This window comes from Prunus avium, chromosome 1 (assembly GCF_965620075.1).
Source record: "Prunus avium chromosome 1, drPruAviu1.hap1.1, whole genome shotgun sequence".
NCBI classification, from domain to species: domain Eukaryota; kingdom Viridiplantae; phylum Streptophyta; class Magnoliopsida; order Rosales; family Rosaceae; genus Prunus; species Prunus avium.
In genome coordinates this window covers 11,484,636-11,504,529 of record NC_142284.1, presented here as the reverse complement: position 1 = coordinate 11,504,529, position 19,894 = coordinate 11,484,636, and the positions used below count along the sequence as shown (strand labels likewise).

General features: G+C 36.6%; 2 protein-coding genes and 1 non-coding gene across 3 annotated transcripts; all 3 read right to left on the bottom strand.

Moving 5' to 3' along the window:
* Positions 1-411: 411 nt before the first annotated feature.
* OVA2 (tRNA synthetase class I (I, L, M and V) family protein) lies at positions 412-11,842 on the bottom strand. Its single transcript, XM_021950564.2, has 22 exons — positions 11,668-11,842; positions 10,328-10,526; positions 10,010-10,164; positions 9,838-9,939; positions 9,567-9,636; positions 9,053-9,165; positions 8,749-8,817; positions 8,364-8,471; positions 7,788-7,938; positions 6,965-7,196; positions 6,564-6,850; positions 6,319-6,455; positions 5,719-5,866; positions 5,283-5,414; positions 4,611-4,739; positions 3,773-3,900; positions 3,513-3,671; positions 3,103-3,228; positions 2,422-2,495; positions 1,735-1,984; positions 991-1,170; positions 412-875 (listed from the first exon to the last, which is right to left on the bottom strand). Exons 1-22 carry the CDS (start codon positions 11,752-11,754, stop codon positions 633-635), a joined length of 3,279 nt encoding a protein of 1,092 aa, XP_021806256.1. The 5' UTR covers positions 11,755-11,842; the 3' UTR covers positions 412-632.
* A 1,084-nt stretch (positions 11,843-12,926) lies between these two features.
* On the bottom strand, positions 12,927-15,335 carry LOC110750311 (uncharacterized). The gene has a single exon (XM_088251453.1). It carries the CDS (start codon positions 15,241-15,243, stop codon positions 13,048-13,050), a length of 2,196 nt encoding a protein of 731 aa, XP_088107579.1. The 5' UTR covers positions 15,244-15,335; the 3' UTR covers positions 12,927-13,047.
* Positions 15,336-17,806: 2,471 nt separating this feature from the next.
* Positions 17,807-17,968, bottom strand: LOC148297313 (U1 spliceosomal RNA). Its single transcript, XR_015833314.1, has one exon. It is a non-coding gene; the product is annotated as a U1 spliceosomal RNA (small nuclear RNA).
* Positions 17,969-19,894: the final 1,926 nt, after the last annotated feature.

The window sequence follows — 19,894 nt, the reverse complement described above, 5'->3', positions numbered from 1 at the left end:
CATAATTTATCATTCCATTTCAAATGCTTGGGAAAGAAAAAAAAATTGAAATCAACTAGATTGGGTTAGATTCTCACATGTAAATATGTCATTATCCATGGAGTGTTGGGATCCAATTCATTCCGCTAACTCATTGAATTGAAACTGATCATAATTGTTTCGCAAAAAAATTAGCCATTTTACTTTTGGAAATTTGAGATTTAATTCAATCCGTCCAATCATTGAAAAGGATTAAAAATTGAATTAAATCGGTCGATTTAGGCGGACTAGGTGGATTAAATTGGAAGACCATGGAATCTCCCAAAAATCTTCATAACACAGCAAAACGAAGAATGTAGCGTATCTGCAATTGGAAATTAACCACGTGCCTTATTTCTAAAAATGTAGGGAAACATTGGAGGACATTCCATGTAAATTAAAACTTGGATTATTGTATTATTGGTGGTAATTTTCAACAAAATCTCCGACGGATGCTGTACAAATGATGCTCTAGGCAATAATATACTGTACAAAAGCCACTCGTCTGCTCAACCTAAAAAGGAATGGATTTGAAGCAGAACCGTACCGGAATACTATATGGAGAACAAATCTTGAATCTGAGTTATGCTGTCTACAGCTCTTACACTTTAATCTCAACTAACCACAGCTACAGCTGGAGATTGTTGAATATCAACCACATTATAACAGCGGCTGCAAAGGGTGCTGTGCTCTGGAAAGGAACCAACTTGAGGCGAATAATTCCAGCATCTTTCGCACTTTAAGCCCTCAGCACGAGACACTCCGATCCAGACTCTGATATTTCCTTCGATGACGTATTCTCCTTTATGGGGTATATCTTCAATCAGCTTATCCTCCAAGGAAGGAAGAACCTCTGCCTGCATATAAACAAATGTAAACAACATCAATATAATGTTAAAATCTCCAAGTTCAAGACAATAATTGCAGTTATATAGCTTGTTTCTGGTGTCAAAGTTAGAAATTTGAACTTACCTGAGATGTTATGAATATACGATGCAATGTGTCTGCGTCGTTGTTGGCTGCAGACATTTCAACTAACCTAGAGGCCATACTGGAATCAGAAGTATGGAGGTAGACCTTAGCTTCTAAACTGGAGCCAATTAACTTTTCTGTACGGGCAACCTCCAGGACTCTATTCACCTCGGTTCTCAACTGGTCACAAGTGCATAAGTATTAGAAACAAGTGAAATACGTTGAGACAGATGTCAGCCTGATAACTTTTTCAATGTTATAAGAGCATTCTTCTAGCATAAGCAATTAGATATCTACATTATTTCACAGGTGAATACATGCTCATCATTAAAGTATTGCCAAAAAGGAAATAAACACAAAAAAATACGCAAAATCAGACCCCAAAATTTCAGTTAATTTTCACGCTATACAATCTCTAGCAATGGAAATGCCAAACACTTAAACATCAAATTTTTTTACATGCTACAGAACATCTTATGCTCTCCAAAACATAGTGATAAGATGACATAGACATATTGGAACTAGCTGTCTCCTTTTTTATCTGAATGCGCACAGTACATTTCTGGCTTAGAGGGGAAACATAGACAATTAAGTTCAAGAGCATTAAGTTTATGAATATCAATTATTTTTTTGGCAGAAAACAAAAAACAAATACAGTTCAAAATTTCCAAGCAGATTCCCCTTAAACAACCACAAACCCAAAATTGGACTAGTGTGTAACCATTAGAAGAAAATGGTAATTACCTCAAGAACTTTTTCCCAGAAATCAGTTTCCTCCTTTGGAAGAGAGAGCCGTGTTTTGTTCAAAGGTGGCCATCTTGACTCAAAAACAAATTCAGCAGCAGAGCCATCTTCGTCAGTGTACTGGAACGGAAGGTTTTGCCATACATCCTCAGCCAAATGGGGCAATATTGGAGCAATCACTCTCACTATAGAAAGGAGAAGTTCCGCGAGAACTGTTTGACAACTTCTCCTAGTAAAACTTGTCGTGCCCCTGAAAATGATAAACTATGCTTCATCACTACTTGTGGGAAAAGAGAATACAAGATCACAAGCCAAGTTTAATTTAATGATGAATCTGATGAAGGATTATAAATCCACAGAAGTTCAATATGAACACTTCAACCTTGAAGGGGGACATGAAGCTGACCTTTGCAATATAATGTGCCCAATCATGTGCATTTTTGTATCAAAGTCATTTTTGTCAAAGAAAATTCATTTCATTTTAATATTCCACCACATTGAGGAAATATATTCACACAACCAAAAATTAACTCCCCTCCCAAACGAGAATTGAAGGAGACAAGCAAGTCTATAGAAAATGAAAACTTGAATTGTAAAAACATATGCGCATCGTTAGGGTGATAGAATTAAAGTAAAAGAGTTATGCACTTGCTTAGAAACTGGTAGATAGAGCAGGGGAAGAATTACCCAACGTAAAGGCGATCTTTGGCGACATCAAAATAGAAATTCGACAGGTCAACAATGACAAACCGCTGTATGATCTGAAAATAAGAAGCCAATCAAATAGTTGCATGGTAATGTTTTCCAGCTAAACTAAGGGCTAAATGGACACATGAACAAGCTTCAGAAGCCACAACCCTTAAAGATTTACTGCCGTGCTTTTTAAAATGATTTTCCCAATGCCTCATATTGTCATCTAAGTATGAAACCAAGAATGGAAAATTTATTTTCTATGCTTTCTTTTAAAGAGGATAAACCCACCATACATTTACACTCTTTTCTTCAACATATTTGTTATTTGGTTTATGGACCAAATACACAAACTTCCGTCTGCCATAATGGCATTTGTACGTTGGTTCTATGAATTGGCACACATCAAAGCACATATTTTTCCTCTATACCCCCTCCCTCCCTTTAAATTGCATTACAAATCTCAGTTTTTTGTGAGTCTGATTTTCCTGTCTTATTAAACTCCCAATTTTCAGACAAAGAAAAAATATGTAAAGTTGATACATCTGTGACCATATAAATCTAGGAGCCATTGGAGAAAAGGAGCCTTTGAACAATGATATCATCTAATTGAGCATAAGATTGAAAATTATAAACAGAAACATAGCAAAATAAAACCAACAAGATTAAGAAGTTCACCTGAAATATCTTAAAGAACTGATAGTTTTCATAGCACTCTCTACTGCTCTTTACAAAATTTTCAAGCTGAAACAGTGCATGCTGGTCAATCATGGGAAGATCGTGGTATGAAATAGTGGTATCAGCCTGCCAACAGGATGTAGTTATAATAAGTAAAAACAACAGACTAAGAGATAAAGTGCATGAAACAGCATTGTCACTTGCAGTGTAACAAAGAAGAAGTTACTTTGCTTTAAACGAGTAGTGTGCATGCTCATCAATCTGTGTATGCGGAAGAGAGAGAGAGAGAGAGAGAGAGAGAGAGAGAGAGAGAGAGAGAGAGCAATTCTATTATTTCCATGTAATATATTTATCCAGCAAGAGGTAGTAAAGATGGGAAGTCTTAAGATGAGCAAATAGGTAGAACATACATGCCAATCATGCAGATTTCCCAAAAGGTATCTCAGTGTTCCTCGCAGCTTCCTATATATATCTGACATTTGACGGAGAATTTGAGGGCCGATCGTTACATCGCCTGTATAATCTACACTCGAAACCCAGAGACGCAGGACATCGGCTCCATAGCCATCCTGCCAGCAGGGAAACAAGACTTGAGTATGCAGATACTGTTGGAGATTGCTTCAGGTGGTTAAATGAGTAGGTTCAAATTCCCTTTACAACAATTACTGACCTTTTGGTTCTTCCCTCCTTCAATCACGGTTCGTGGATCTACAACATTACCCAAAGATTTGCTCATTTTTGAACCCTTCTCATCCAATACAAATCCATGTGTTATAACACTGGAATATGGAGCCTTTCCTGTATCAAAGAAAAGTGACAGATTCATGTCGTGTATCTAAACAAATATTTTTCTTGTAAAAGAAAAGCATCCTCATTGGCTTAGAATCCATGCAGAAGAATGAACACCTGACCAGAAACAAAAATATACTAGCATTGCAGAAACTTTAAATCACACTCCCTCCAAGTTCAACTACTGTAGTAAGAGACTAAAGACTACAATGCAGCAGTCAAGATATTTAATTCCAAAGATCTAACGTAGCAACCCATCTTTCATATAACCTTGGTTTGTATTCCCAAAGTACCATTCTTATTCACCTATGATGTCAAAACTCAAAGTGCAAGGGATATGAAGATAATGCAATGGAAGGATTGACATGGCCTTTTGACCATAATTTTTCTACATAAATCGTGAAGGGGGAAAAAAACAGCTGTAACATTTGTGATTCTTTTTTCTGTTAAAAGGCTTAAAACCAACTGCTTTACATAACAGAACAAACCACATCAGGTATGGGTGGTAATAGAGGGAACCACAGGAAGTGTAACTGTCATAAATAAACCACTGGGTCTCCAATGAAAATGTGGAAAGCACTCTTCCCTAAAATTTATCACACTGCAAATACTAGGAGTAATCCAAAATGTGCTATTTATACAAAGAAAACCATATTCAAATTTGCACAGTGAAGAATTCCGCAAAATACTATACATGAACATGTCCGGATTGTCATTACCTTTGGTAGCAACACTTGTCAGCAAAGAACTCTGGAACCACCCCCGATGCTGATCCATACCTTCAAGGTACAAGTCTGCAGGAAGACTATGGCTATTTCTTTTTCCCAACACAGCAGCCCAAGAAGAGCCTGAAACATAATGTATCCATTTATTTAAATGCATGTAAATAAATACAGGAGATAAAATCATGGAGTCGAATTGCAGTTACAGAACCGAAAAGCCAGATGCAGTTATAGAACTGAAAAGCCAGATGCAGTTATGAACATGCATCCAAAGGAGTAAAACACTTACTGATCCAATAAATAATATGGCAAGTGAAAAGACAAAAGTCAATAATGTAAGAAATTGGCAAGACAATTATACAACAAAATCAACAAGTAACCACTATATATGTAACACATATCAACAAGACAATCAATTATGTTTCAAGCAAACTGGCGCAACTTCATATATCATAAAAAATGACCATGGAGATACCAAATCAAGTCATATAAAATATGAGATATTTCAAGATTGCCCTTTTGTGGGGAAAATACAATCATCACTAATGAAAGTATCTATCTATATTCATGTTATTGTCAAGCTGTAGAGGATATGAAAATACTTATTATATAGAAGTGTAAGGTAATGCTGACAAAGGTTAAATAATTCTAATACTATATTATTAATACCTGAATCAAACCATACATCCATTGTGTCAGTCCCCTTTTCATATTCAGATGCTTTATCGCGATATTTATCAGGGAGAAGATCCTCCACCTTCATGTACCACCATGCATCACTACCCTTCTCGGATATTATAGCTGCGAAAATAGATGACTGGGAGAATCAAGCTTTAATCTATAAAATAAAGCATTCATCTTTCAAAGAATTTAAAAGTAGGCTAATAAATTGAGCAGTCTTTGCATAAATGGATATTGAAAGCACACAAATATGGACCCGTGTGTATACAGACTGGCAGACATGCATACTGGCAAAAGTGAGAAAACCCTCATATTGTATGCAGTTAGAAATATCCCCAATTGATGCTCAGACTTAAATCAAAGATTAACTTATTCAAATCTTAATTAGACACAGTGCTTTTGGAAATAACCAAATGGATCTTACACTTGACATGCTCAATAGTTTCTTCATTCATTAGAGGTTCCTTGGACTGCACATGATAAAAGACTGGAATTGGAACACCCCATGTCCTCTGCCGTGATATACACCAATCAGAGCGGCTAGAAGTCATTGCAGATATTCTGTTTTCTGCCTGAACAAACAATGGCAATGCAAACTACTGTAAATCCAGACATGTAAGTAATGATTAATTCAACAAATGCTAAATCATTATATTTTTCCCAAAACTACTAGGAAGACATATCTAGAAGCTTCACAATTCCAAGCACATTCTCCATCTGGGCAAGCAGAAATGGACCGAGTATTAAGTTTAATGGAGACAACTTGGGTTACTTGTTGTAAAAATGAGGAAAATAATTATTAGGTTAGATTAAGTTGAATAAATGCAGTTGAAGATGTCGTCATAGCAGCACGATGAAGCAATATTGTTGAATAGCAAGAATAAGCTTTCAAAGGGCACACTTTAATATTAATTATATTTGTACAGGGCGCATTTAATTTATGCCAGATAACTAATATGACCCTTATCATTCATACAATAACAAGTCTTGCAATACTAGTCCATAATGCAGACCAGACCAATACCTTAGGTGGAATCCATTTTACATGACCAATAGCATCCATAACAGCCTCGCGAAACCCTTCCACTGATGCAAACCATTGCTCGGTCGCCCTAAATATTGTGGGTTTTTTTGTTCTCCAATCATATGGATACTTATGTTCTGCATAATAGAAGGAAGAGATTTGTCACTGACACAACTTGCTATAACCGAAAGGAAAAGGGAACAGCAAATTCCCTGATCTGCTTAAGAAGAGGGGAGAAAACTTACGGTAGGATTCTTCCATGATAATTGATAAATGTTCATCCAAGTATTTCACAACAGCACTATTACCATCCGCAAGTACATCAAGCCCGCAAAACTTTCCAGCTTCTTCAGTGAACTTTCCCTCATCGTCCACAGGAGAAAGCATAGGCAGTCCATACTTCAGGCCAGTGACATAATCTTCTTGACCATGTCCAGGAGCTGTATGGACCAGCCCCGTTCCTGACTCCGTTGTAATATAATCTCCTCCAATGACAACGGGGCATTCCCTATTAAATACCGGATGGACATACCTGCACAAAAATTAGAAACAAATCCTTAGTCAATAGTTTTCAGTTTCACCTTTTATGGAAAGAAGGAGATAGTTTTCAGTTTCTTATTCATATGTTTCTTTTTAAATCTGTAACCTGCAGTTTTCGAGATCTGAACCCGACACCCTTTTCCTAACAACAAGCTTCACTCCCCATTTTGCTTCTAATGCTGGCACAAGATCTGAAGCAACAATAAGGAAAGGCTTATTTTCTTCCTTTAGAACATTTCCGGGCCTTCGTTTTTTGTTTCCATCAGATAAAGAAACATCTTCTGGGTCTGACTGTACTTCAACAATGGCATATATAAGCTTGGCATTCACTGCAACCGCTGTGAAAATGAGGGAGAGTAAAATTATTACTTCAATCATTCAAGGAAGTTGCTCATATCTTCAAATGAGAACATTTTAGCTCTGGTGAAAGAAGAAGAAGAATTAGAAGGAAAACATATATTAACTAATACCAATTGCCAGCAAGATGAGAATCCTTAATTGTGTAGCAAGTGATATTATAAAGGAGAAGAGGCAAGGGTTTTATATGGTTTCTTGATCAATAGATTTTCTTCAAAGTCAGTTCGTCCTATCTTCCAAATCAAGCTAATTTTAAGATTAAGAAGTACTTTTACAAAATCTAGGCCAAATAAATTTTAGAAAAAGAACTAAAAGGCAGCTTCAGAAAACAACTGACTTGTAGAGATGGATACCTAGCGAATTGCCTCATTCACACACAATGATATACCACAGTCGTGGTACTTTTCTGATGACTTTTAACCACTACTACGCTTTATTATGATGTTACCGCCATGAGATACACAGAATGAAAGGGGAACTAATGTAACGAGTGAAAATAGTATAAAAATGCCAAAGTGTATGCTGCTACCCATATTTTAGCAATTTAGAAAAATCAGCAAAGAAACTCTCACCAGCATTGGCTGGAATGGTCCAGGGAGTAGTTGTCCAAATGGCCAAGCACACATTGGGGAAATACTCGTTTAATAAGCCACCTGAAGTCGGAGAGGCACTGACTAATTTGAAAATGGCATATATGCTTCTCGACACATGCCCCTCCGGATACTGCAAATAAAAGTTTCAGTTAGGTACATAGGAGCTAAACTAATACAAGATAAGAAAGCAAAATGAGAAGAACGTTTGAGCTTGGCCTACAAACGAGTGGGAAGAAATTTATGGAAGGAATACATGAAGGAATCTATGCTTCTATAACAGATCTATAACAGTAAGTAACTGGAAAATCTTGAAACACATTTGAACCCTTTCCTTTGGATAAATAAAACACATTTGTACTTAGACAAAGTACTCTCGAGGATGTGACAGAGTTTCATGAAGATATGAAGATGAACTAGAGCACAGTCTAAGCCTGATCAGAATTTGGAACTATTCAGAAGCTCCTCAATGTCCCATTCTTACACATGTCACAGCGTTGACATCTTCTTTATTAATGTTAAGCAGATAAAAATCTACATCATGAAAAGATTATTTACCTCCAATTCAGCCTCTGCAAGAGCCGTTCGTGATGAGGGACTCCAGTGAACTGGTTTCCTGCCTCTGTATATAAAACCTTGAATGACCATCTGGCCAAACACTTCTATCTAGAAAATGGTACGACGCAAATGAGACAAATGCGTACTGTCGCAATTACATATAACCACATATAAGATCAACATCCTTAACCAGAAAGATGAGAAGGTTTGGTCTCTTTTCACATATTTCATTTCTCTTTTTAACGTCTGTTCAGCAAAAAGAATTCTATATGAAAAACCTTAGTACACATATTTTTACCATAGTATAGGATTGTTGACCATCTTCTAGAAGTTACATTCAATTCAAATTGTCTACAAAGAAAGCATGAGCAAAATTGTAACTAACCTGAGCAGCTTCATATTCTGGATCAAGAGTTAGGTAGGGATTATTCCAGTCTGCCCACACTCCATAACGCTGCAATCAGATGACACAATTAATGTTCAGGAATATTCCAAAGCAGAGGTTTCCAATCTGTTAAAAACTAAGGTTTTTTTGTTTTTGTTTTTCCAAATAGAAAAATCAACATCCTAACAACTTAAATTATATCCAAATTATACCTGAAAGGTCAAGAAAAGCATCTGCAAAGTATCATGCTTATAGAGCAGCCAAGAAACGAACATTAATGTGAGAGGAGAAAAAGGGTATTTACCTTAAATGATTCCATCTGAGTTTTAACTGTTTGCTTGGCAAACTTAGCTGCCTTTTGTCTCAACTTTATTGGTGTTAGATCCTTTCGAGCAGCTTGATCAAGTGATTGCAGAACTGAAATAAACGAAATGATGCTGAAGTTAATCAGCACATTCACCTAGGAAAATAAAGTGTACCTAAACTTGACTTTTACAAATTAAGGGCACTTTAGGGCAAACAGAGAGGATATTACAGAAGTCCTAGCAGTTTTTGTTTTTTTTTTTTTGGTTAGATTGGGAGGAAAGAAACCCTGGGGTTTCAATCCTGGGTGCCAAGCAGTGGGGAAGGGGGAGGGCCACAACCACTGTGGTAATCCCGCTCGACAAGTCCTAGCAGTTTCTTGATTTCAGATGTGTACATATGATTTATTCAAAATATAAGGTTGCAAATGACTATACAATGCCTCTTCAACATAGTTTCCATCTGAACGCGTTTTTCATAATAAAACAAATGAGTATGATTAAAACAATACTTGCCTTTCAACTCAATTGGTAAGCCATGACAATCCCAACCAGGCACATAATGAACTTTATAATTTTGAAGAAGCTGCCCACAGAAAAAAAAAATACAGGAATGAACTTTATTTAATTTTGTGAAAGGACCATTGAGCTTTGACAGTCAATGAAATGTAGCTTAGTTTGCATAGAAGCTGGATTTGTGTGACTAAAGCTTTTTTGTTATATAATTACATTTCTTTTAAATATAATAGTATCATAATGAATGGATAAGCAAGGGAAGGATATATACCTTATAACGATTAATAAAATCCTTTAAAATCTTATTTAAAGCATGGCCTATGTGAAGATCACCATTGGCATACGGAGGACCATCGTGAAGAATGAAATTTTCCTGACCAAGTAAAAGTCAGCCAATAAGTCATGTCAGGTAACAAATACCTAAGGCAAGGTACGAAACTTACCCCTGTGTTTTTACCAACAACTCTCTTGAACACTTGATTGTCATCCCATATTTTTTGAATTTCAGGCTCTCGTATCATAGAGTTCGCTCTCATGCCAAATGACGTCTTTGGCAGATCAACTGTGTGCTTGTATTTCCCATCTTCTTGCTTTGCCCCTTATCAACAAGGATCAACTCAAACAATTAGAAAAGAGGACAATCACGTTCAGGTTCCAGACAAAAATTACAAATAGTTTAAAAGTAACTCTCTAAAAATCATGTGATGGATCAACACTACAAGCACCATCTTTCGAGAAAGAATAATAACACAGAAAAACACCTTCAGCGGCTTTCTTTGCGGCCATAACAGGTCCTCGAGATCTTCGCTTTGAGGAAGAAGCAAACTCATCATTGGAATAACTAGAATGGTGTGCCATATGAAAGAGGGAGAATACTTTAACTGAAGACCTATCTCTGAAATAAAAGAGACCAACAGAAGCTGTGCTCCTAAAGGATGAGCAAGTTCTTTGTGACAGAACCTGATCATGTACAACACAATCTATCAGTTTTGTTTATTAAAAAATATTAAATTTAAGATGGAGTAAAATGAGATACAAATTCAATCTTCAAATGAAAAATTGAACTCAATCATGAATTGAACCATTTATTTCAAGTAAAATACTGTTGAAATAAGTTCAGAAGAAGAAGAAAAGAAAAAAACTGACTGTGAAGGACATGTACAAACTTGTGGAAAGAAATCTTAATCTATATGTTAATAGTAAGTTACAAGAACGAGTTATTTAGTCCACGATTATATTACCACCATTGTGATTCGGCTTGGACGTCAAATTCCGGTAGAAGTTAAGGCAGAGTCATTTTACAGAGTTTTTTTTTATACATTTTTTTAAAACAGAAAAAAAAAATTTCCCTTTTTCCAGAACTTGAAAAATCAATTCTGTGTGCTGGCACTTTTGAATTCCATTTACGATAAACAAGAGACCACAAAAATTTGAAAATGTATTTTTTTTCTCTCCCTGCATCTTCTACCAATTTGAACAAGAAAAAAATAAAAGAAACAGTTAAAATTCTAACCATAGAAGTCGATGTCCCTCTATGGCATTTCATCAAGCAAGTGGTGCACCAAAAACAAAAGCCTACCAACGCCACATAAACTCATTTGCCGATAACCATTTTAATTTTATGCACATACAGTCACACACACAATCAAAATGTAATGCATTTCCCTATACAAATCTAATTAAAAACCTGAATTCAAAATTTTTTTCACTTCATCACCAGAACTGGTCAACAATTCCATAACGAGCAAGAATTACAATCACAAAAAGCATCACAACTTTAAAACGCGTCGCAAAACGCTCTTCATTTTATCCCAATCACAGAAAGCTGTTCAAGTAGTTTAAAGTAGGCTCGTTTTCCCAGAAACCATAGGAGAAATGTAGGAAGAAGACAAAGCTTGAAATCTCAAACAGAACCCAGAACTACTATAACGCAGTCGAAACTGCCAAAGTCTTTCTAGTGTTTCCTAACACTTTCTCGGGAACCAAACAGAGCATGAACACTCAAATGTGAGCTAAAGTTAAGCATTTGTGTGTATGTCTATGTGCGTGCATATAGATACAAATATACAAATATATGTCTCTTGTGTGTGTAAATATATACCCTGTAAGGAGAGGTTGGAATCACAGCCATTGTGGCCTCCCTGGGTTTGAACGAGAAGGAGTGTGTGGCGAAGGATTTGAAGTTCATTGGAAGAGCTTCGCCATTTGGGGACGGGGACTGTTAGCAAAAAGAGGGAAACTCCATGCGGATAAAACGAACCATTTGGTCCAAAACGACCAAAACCTTACAGCCGTTTGTTTATTCATGTTCCGACCCGTCAAAGAAACGGGTCGGGTCGAGGCTCAACCCGTTTTAAAAAAAGATTTTCTGTATGAAGGGGTTTTTGTTTTGTTTTATTTTTATTTTTTACTTTTCGCCTTTCCTCCTAGCTCTATAATAAATTTTTATTGTAGGATTTCATTATCCAAATCTTTGTAAACATGTTTCTTAAAGGATTAAAATTGAGCCAAATTGCACAATAAAACCTACTCTATACCATATAATCAAGTTTACGTAATAATTTGCTTCTTACGATAAAAAAATCATTTGTAAAGAAAAATGTACCTAATCCAACAACTTGTACAAATTTTATTTTTCACAATGATAAGTAGATTCAAACTGGGGTGCAAAAGGGGCACGCACACAATCCTAATTAACTGGCCAAACCTAAGGTTGCAAACGCATTATTTGATAAGCAAATTTATAGAATACAAAACCGCTTGTAAGGAAAAGAATCCTAATTGAAGAACTTGTACGTAATTTATTTTTGGCAATGATAATAAGATAGTAATATGTGTACTATAACACATTATTTGATTAGCAAATTTGTTTCCTTACCCAGTAAAGAAGAGAATTTTCAAGAATTAAGAACAAGAATCCTTACGCTCTTTTGATGGGTCGGGAGTCGGGATTGGATCAATTGCACACTCATACAGTTTTTGTCAATGAGTGAGCAACAAACGTTGGTATTTATTGAGAGAGATTGTTCATTTTAATTAGGAAAGTGACACACTTGACGTTGCCATCCAGACAGAAAAGAAATAAAAGAAAAGAGGAAACACAAATTGAAACTTGGAGGCCAAGGTTCCACGAGACTTGGAGGCCAAGGCTGCAACAAACAAACTATGTCAGACAAATTAGTCAACAAACTTAATACACAGTTTTATTGCCCGCAGTAGATAACTGTGGAAACAAGCTTAGGAGAGGATCCGGATCCATGAGGACACGATGTCCAAACTCATTAAGAAACTTCAATATGTAGGTTCTGTTTCATAAATATTTCTTTAAAAATTAAAATTAAAAAATCTACGAGGGAGAGGGATTCAAAGTCTTGCATATTAAAACTGGACTGACAAACCAACAGGGATAGGCTTATGTACACTATCCTTTACACCATCAAAACTTGACTATCAACCAACATCAAAAGGAAAATTACACCTATTATGTCGAGTTTTGAACACCAAATCTAGGACGGAAAATCCCAAAGATTGAAGCTGCAAATGAAAGAATACCGACAAGTGCACTTTGGAATTTGTCCGAGTTGCTTGTCCTTATGGCAATCTGACCCCTTTGCTTGTTGCTCAATACAACATGAACAGCCATTTTAGAACCTCCAACAGAGAACAGAGATAGTATATCGGCTGTCAGAACAAGACCACCTCCCCACTTCATCAGAGACAAACCCAAGCCAGTTTGGTCCTGCCTTCTAGGGCAATCCTTATTCTTGAGACGCACTTCCAATTTGGCTCCATGTGCTGTTTCACCTTTAAACTGCAGAGCTCCAGCACTTCCAGCCAAAACCAAGTGCTTCCCAATAGCCATTTGATCCTCAATCTTGAGTCCGGTGGCCACATTCTCATCTGAAAAAGTTACAGTTAAACTAGCAGCTGTTCCATCTATGTTGAAATTTTTTACTTCGGTTTGACCAATAAAAATGTGTTTGTGTGTCACATTGGAACTTGGTGTGATCAATTTAAGGAAATCACAACACAGTGCATATTCAAATCTATCAAGGTCAGTAGCTTCAGACAAATCACCGTTACCCAAATACACGATTTCCTGAATTTGATTTTCATTCTTCTCAACACCAAAATCAGTTCCCGAATGCATTCTTTTTTCCAGTGCCTCAGAACTTCTGCTAGTATCAACACCATCCCTTTTGTTATTTGGACAATGCACAATGGATTCTTCTGCCACATACTTGGCTTTCTCCCCTCCTTCCCATACATTGAAGTTGTCATTGATCTCTGCAGCAGCAAGATCATTATCTTCAATCATTTCAGCTTGAATAGAATCCCCGTTTTGGCCTTTAAAGTCTGAACACTCTACACAGTTTAGCTCTATGGAAGGTTCAGACTGTTTAATGACCAAGGACTCTTTCCGCAGCACTGGCCCGTATTCTTCTCCTTCTTCAACTACCATAACTCCAGGTGTGATACTAATATTTTCCCCAAGCAGAACCAAGCTGGTTGGTTCTTTCTCTGCAGGGACATCCTTCTCCGCAGGGACATCCTTCTCCTTGAGAGACACTTCCACTTTGGCTCCATATATTGTATCGCCTTGAAATTTCACAGCACCAGCGTTTTCTGCCACATTCTCGCATAAGAGAGTAACAGATAGTGAGTTCAGCGTGATTGATTTAAGCAAATCACTACACAGTGCATTTTCAAATTCCTCATCCTTAGTAAGCTCAGATAAATCACAATTTTCCAAACACAAAGTCTGATTTTCGCTCCACTTGACGCCTAAATCAACGCCATTCCTTTCGCTATTTGGGCAATGCACAAAGGATTCTTCTGCCACATACTTTGCTTTCTCCTCTTCTTCAAATACATTAATGCTCAACTCCTCAGCATTTGCTTCATTTGTCTCTGTCATAGCAAGACCATTATCTTCAATCCATTCAGCTTGAACAGAATCTCCATTTTGACCTTTGCCAAAATTACTCAAATCACCCTCAACACCTTCAACATTCTTTACCTCTATGGCAGGTTCAGATTGTTCAACTACCAAAGGCTCTTCCCACTTCACTGTCTCATCTTCTTCTCCTTCTTCAACCTCAGAAACCTTAACTCTCGGCGCAATACTAAGCTTCTCCACAAACCCATTACCAGGAACCTTAACCTGACCCACAAAATCACCATTTTCCACTTCACTCAAAACCTCTTCACTATCCACCACATCATTATCATCACTCTCCCATGACAACTGGGCAATGGGCATAACCCTCTCTGAAATTGCATCATCCACCATAACTTTCTCGAAAACAGGTTCAAACTCATCTGGGTAGGCCACAGAAGGCCAAGAAAGCTCATATTTTCCAACAGAGTCACTCCGTTGAAGAGCTTCCTCATCTGGGTCTGCCACCAATGGCCTCTCCGACGCCGTTTCAAACTCCTCCCCAGTCACAAAGGCCTCAGATTCAGACCCACTCTCACAACCAATACTGCTAATATTACAACTACTGCTATAACCCGAATCATGACCGTTGAATTCAGAATCAGAGTCAGAATCAGAATCAGGAGTAGGAGGAGCTCGGATAGGAAGAGAACCTGCGAGTGAAGATGAGCTCAAAAGAGCGAGATTACCTGGTGTCCCTTGTGTTGCAGAAAGTCGGACATAAGGTTTTGAATCCATAGACTCGAGCTCCTGTACTTCCAAAAGCAAAAGCAAGAAACAGCAGCTGCCAAAGGAAAAAAAGGGTTTTGCTTGTTTTTGTTTTTGTTTTTGTTTTTTTGTCTTTTTTTATTAATAAAGGGTTTTGCTTGTTGGATCTTAAAATTTTGGATTATTTGTTCTCTCTCTTCGTTTTCTCGACGACTTCTATGTATCTTGATTTTTTTTCTCGATAATTGCTATGTTTTTTAAGGTCTAATAGGAATAAGTCGTTTGAATAATAGACGAGTCGTTTGGTAATGCTTCTCCATATAAGTGATTTTAAGTGATTCTGAGCAGAAGCCCCTCTTATGTATTTCTTTATAAAATCACTTAAAAATTAAAACTACTTAAATGATTCTTTGAAGAAGTGATTTTCTATAGAAGTGCTTTTTGGTCTATCTATAATCACTTTTAAATTAACAGTGGTGTATCAAGAAAGTGATTACTCCACTTTTTAATATGAAGTACATGTGCATTTCATTAGTTGTAGGATTTTTAAATGATTTTATTTTATGATGAGGATGACTATCCCTTGATCAATTTTTTAGGTTCTTATTTTGCTTTTATCCTTAAAATATTGAAGGTTGTTGTCTCAAAATTTTGCAGAATATGTAGGGCTTCTTTGGTATCCTATTTGGATTCAATTTTATAAACTAAAAATAAGATTTTAAGTCCAAAGCTTGAAAAAAAACCTCGTTTGGTAGGCCCATTTTTAAAATTCCAAACCCAAAACAAACTAAAAAACAACCATATTATTAAGAACAAAAAAAAAAGTGAAGTTTTATACTTTTTTCTCTCTCTCTCTCCGTCTCTCGTCACTCATCACTCATCTGTCTCTCTCTTTCTCTCTCGTCAGTTAGTGGTTCTGAGTCGAAACCGTCGTTTGCAGCTCCGTCAAGGTCTCCTTCGTCCACTACCTGACCCCAAATTGATTAATCTTTTTTCATGTTTTGGGTTTTAGGGTTTCAATTGAAAACTCATAGGTTTTTCTTTTCTTTTGTTAATTTCAATTTGGGAACCTAGGGTTTCTGATTTTAATTTCAATTTTGTTTAGATCTTAAAAATAGTTTGGAGTTCGATACCAAACAAGTTTTTTTATCTTAAAATTACTATTTGAAAACTCATCTTTTTAAAAAAGAATTATAATTTATGAATTTATTTTTTTTAGTAGGATGCCAAACAGGGTCGTACTTTTTTCTTCTTTTTATTATTTATTTTAAAACAAACTGGGTATAAACTTATTCTTAAGCAAATTTCCAATATATACCATGATATTTTATAGGGAGTTTCATTATTATACCAAATATAGGGGCCCAAATTATAAAAAAACCATACATGAAATGGACTTTAGAAATACACCAAAAGCCCATTTACAACATAAGAAAGAGGTTTCGAACTTCCTATAAATTACAAAATTGCCATGAATTTCTTAAAATAAGCTTAACCCCAAAACCTCATAAAAAAAAACACCCAAAACACTCAACAGGGTATCAAAGTAATTTAATAATAAAAATTAAATTCAAAAGGGCCAGTTGTCTGTTTTTGGGTTTGTTTATAGAAATTAAATAATGTAGATTTATAAAAATACCCAATCCTAGACATGTATTTATAAAAATACCCAAGCACTATTTAAACATAGAAACATACCCAAAATGGGTTTTGGGTATGTGTGTAATGATAGGTTTTGGGTATGTTTATAAATGGGTTTTGAGTGTGTGTAATGATGAGTTTTGGGTATGTTTATAAAGTGTTTTGGGTGTTGGGTATTTTTATAATTTCAGCCCCCATTTTGGGTATTTTAGTGAAACTCCCTTATTAATATCACTAGTACTAAGAATGGGTACATAACTAAATACCTCAATTTTATAAATATTTAATTACTATTTTACCTCTAGAATGGACGCTCAGTCTGACTTTAACAGTAATTAAACCTTTTATAAACGAACAGTTGAAGAATTACATCACACGACTCGTTAACAGCTTGCTGGGCCATTTTACTCTAGGGCGCTAGGTTCTTTTTCCATTGTATAATTGCGATGGAAATCATCAAATAGACCATGGGCCTGTATCTCTTCTCAACAACTAAAGAATTGCAAGTTTGAACTAGAGGGGTGCGCCCTCATGCAGTAGTGGGGTTTATGGAGGAACAAACTATTTAGTTAATAATTCCCTTTATATTTTCCACAAAACTACAAAATAGGAACAAACTATCCCATAGAACACCACCCACTACTTATGTTGGATTATGAGGGAGGGAATCTAAACTAATAATTATTGGACTTAGTATACTAAACTAACCGACAAAAGTAAAATCAACTTGAGGAAGCAAAGTAATGGCTAGAAACATGCTGATTTTTTTTTTAGCAGAAGAATATGTTGATTTAGAATAAATTCTTATATATGTTTTTGGGCTAAGAATAAACTCTGTCACAGCTGGATATATCAAACAATTATATCAGACAAAAAGAAAAAATCAACTTGAGGAAGACGAGAAATGAGCCTATTTTGATAGCCAACAACATAAAGTTGATGTTGAATTGAGGAAGGGGCCGCGCGAACGTAGGCCCCCACTACAACAAATTAAGACGTTGGCTCTCCTACGTTGAGGAGACCATAGGCAGGCACCCCTCCTAAGTGCAATGGAGGTCACCAACCTAGGCCATGAGCCTTCTTGATCGCCCATAGACTCCGTCCAGGTAAGTATGTTTTTAAGTGCCTCTTGTTCCTTTTAAATACATCAGTCTCGCTCTCTACTTCTTGTATATTTCCGATGTGGTACTTTAAGCTAAACATAATCACTTGGAAAAAGTGCTAGAGGCACATACGATTTGACAAGCTTAATTAATCTACATAAACACTTGACTTCCAAATTCACAAATTTAATCCTCAAGTCATTAACATTAGTTCAAGTGATGAGGGTGAGTCAAAAAGTTAGTAAGAATTATGATAAGTAAAGAGTTCGCTTATCTTTTATTGTAACAAAAGAATTTAAGCCTACATTTGTAATCGCTTTATAAAATGACATTTGGGTTCACATATTGACCCAAAGACACGGACTTTGAAGGCTTGGTCTGCAAATTCATGGAAGAACAATGATCCTCAATACTAGGGATGACAATGGGTCGAATCGGGGGTGGGTATGTCATTCCCATCCCCATCCCCATTAAGCATTTTTTTCCCCATCCCCAATACTGTGGCATTATTAAGTACAGGAAGTGTTAAAATAAAGAAATACAATTTGTTATTTGTTATGTTTGATACAGTTTATTTCTTTTTCAAAATGTTCTTCTCGTGACAAATAAAAGAAAGGGTTATTGACCGAAATGGTCCCCCAACTATTGCTTAAGTTTCATGTTGGTCCACCAACTAAAATTTTCATTTCAATAGTCCTCAAACTCTCCATTTAGTATAAAAATGGTCCTACTGTCAAAGTTTGTCAATTTTACCGTTAAATTGAGGGATAAAACCGTCCATATGTTGGAAGCTCCCCGAAATTAGAACCCTAGTTTTGCTGGATTGCTGGACCCAGCTACCAGAGCCAAAGGCTTCTTCTCTTTTTCAATTGTATCCACAAACACTTGTTCACTGTCTTCCACCTTCCTCTTTGCTCAGTAAAATTTGCTTTGGGCCTCAAGGTTTTCAACCTCTCAACTATCTCATTGGTAACTTTAGTTTCAAAGGTTGTGGCAATTCCACCACTGCATCTCTAGAAAGCTCCTAGTGCCTTTACCTTTTGAGCATAACAAAGGGTTCTCTGTTAAATTATAAAAGTGACAACAAATCGCTCTATCAATTCAATCCAACAACAATGTTAATGGAATAGATGTATAGAGAAGCGAAGAGAGAATGAAAATATTGTGAGAATGTGAAGGTAAAGAGTTCCATATTGGAAAGTTGAGAAACCTAGCAAGGGCTTATAAGGAGTTGGGTTACTCCCCCCATAGCCAATTGGTTTTGGAGTGGAACCTCAACTTCCTTCATGGTATCAGAGCAGGTTAGCCCACGTGTGAAAGCCCAACGGCCACACGTACTCCACGTCACCCAATATGTGTTGTCCACGTGTTAGGCTTGAAAATTCGCCACACGTGCGGGGGCGTGTGAGAATGTGAAGGTAAAGAGTCCCACATTGGAAAGTTGAGAAACATAGTAAGGGCTTATGAGGAGTTGGTTTACTCCCCCCATTGCCAATTGATTTTGGGATGGAACCTCAACTTCCTTCACATATAAGCAACAACAATGTTACTGGAGCAAACAATGAGACTAGTCTTCTTGTTCGAACAACCCCATTTCACTCTATCATTAAATCCCCATTCTCCTCTATCATTACCAGAAACGTGGCTTCTGTTGACGACACAACCCATATCTTCTTTTGATCAGGCTATTTGTACGCAGCAGTGAAATGTGTTTTTTTGGCTTCTGGGTTTTTCTTGTGGTGCCTAATTTGCAACTATTTTGAGGAATCAATGCAAAGTCGTCGTTATGAAATAGAGACAGAGAGAGATAGGGTAGAGGGGAGAGAGGGAACGAAGGGGAAGGGCTGGAGAGATTGCTTTGTAAGGATGGACAAACTTTGATGGTTTTTACCCTCAATTTCACAAAATATTTGACAAACTTTGACGGAATGACAATT

What these genes read in the sequence shown, in the direction of transcription:
- OVA2 (XM_021950564.2), bottom strand. Translation starts at nt 11,754, where the DNA reads ATGAACTTCAAATCCTTCGCCACACACTCCTTCTCGTTCAAACCCAGG. An exon ending in GAAATCTGCATGATTGGCAT is followed by an intron (nt 3,229 to 3,512) that starts GTATGTTCTACC and finishes TCCTGTTGGCAG; the next exon opens with GCTGATACCACTATTTCATA. An exon ending in AGTTCTTTAAGATATTTCAG is followed by an intron (nt 2,496 to 3,102) that starts GTGAACTTCTTA and finishes TCTTATTTTCAG; the next exon opens with ATCATACAGCGGTTTGTCAT.
- LOC110750311 (XM_088251453.1), bottom strand. Translation starts at nt 15,243, where the DNA reads ATGGATTCAAAACCTTATGTCCGACTTTCTGCAACACAAGGGACACCA.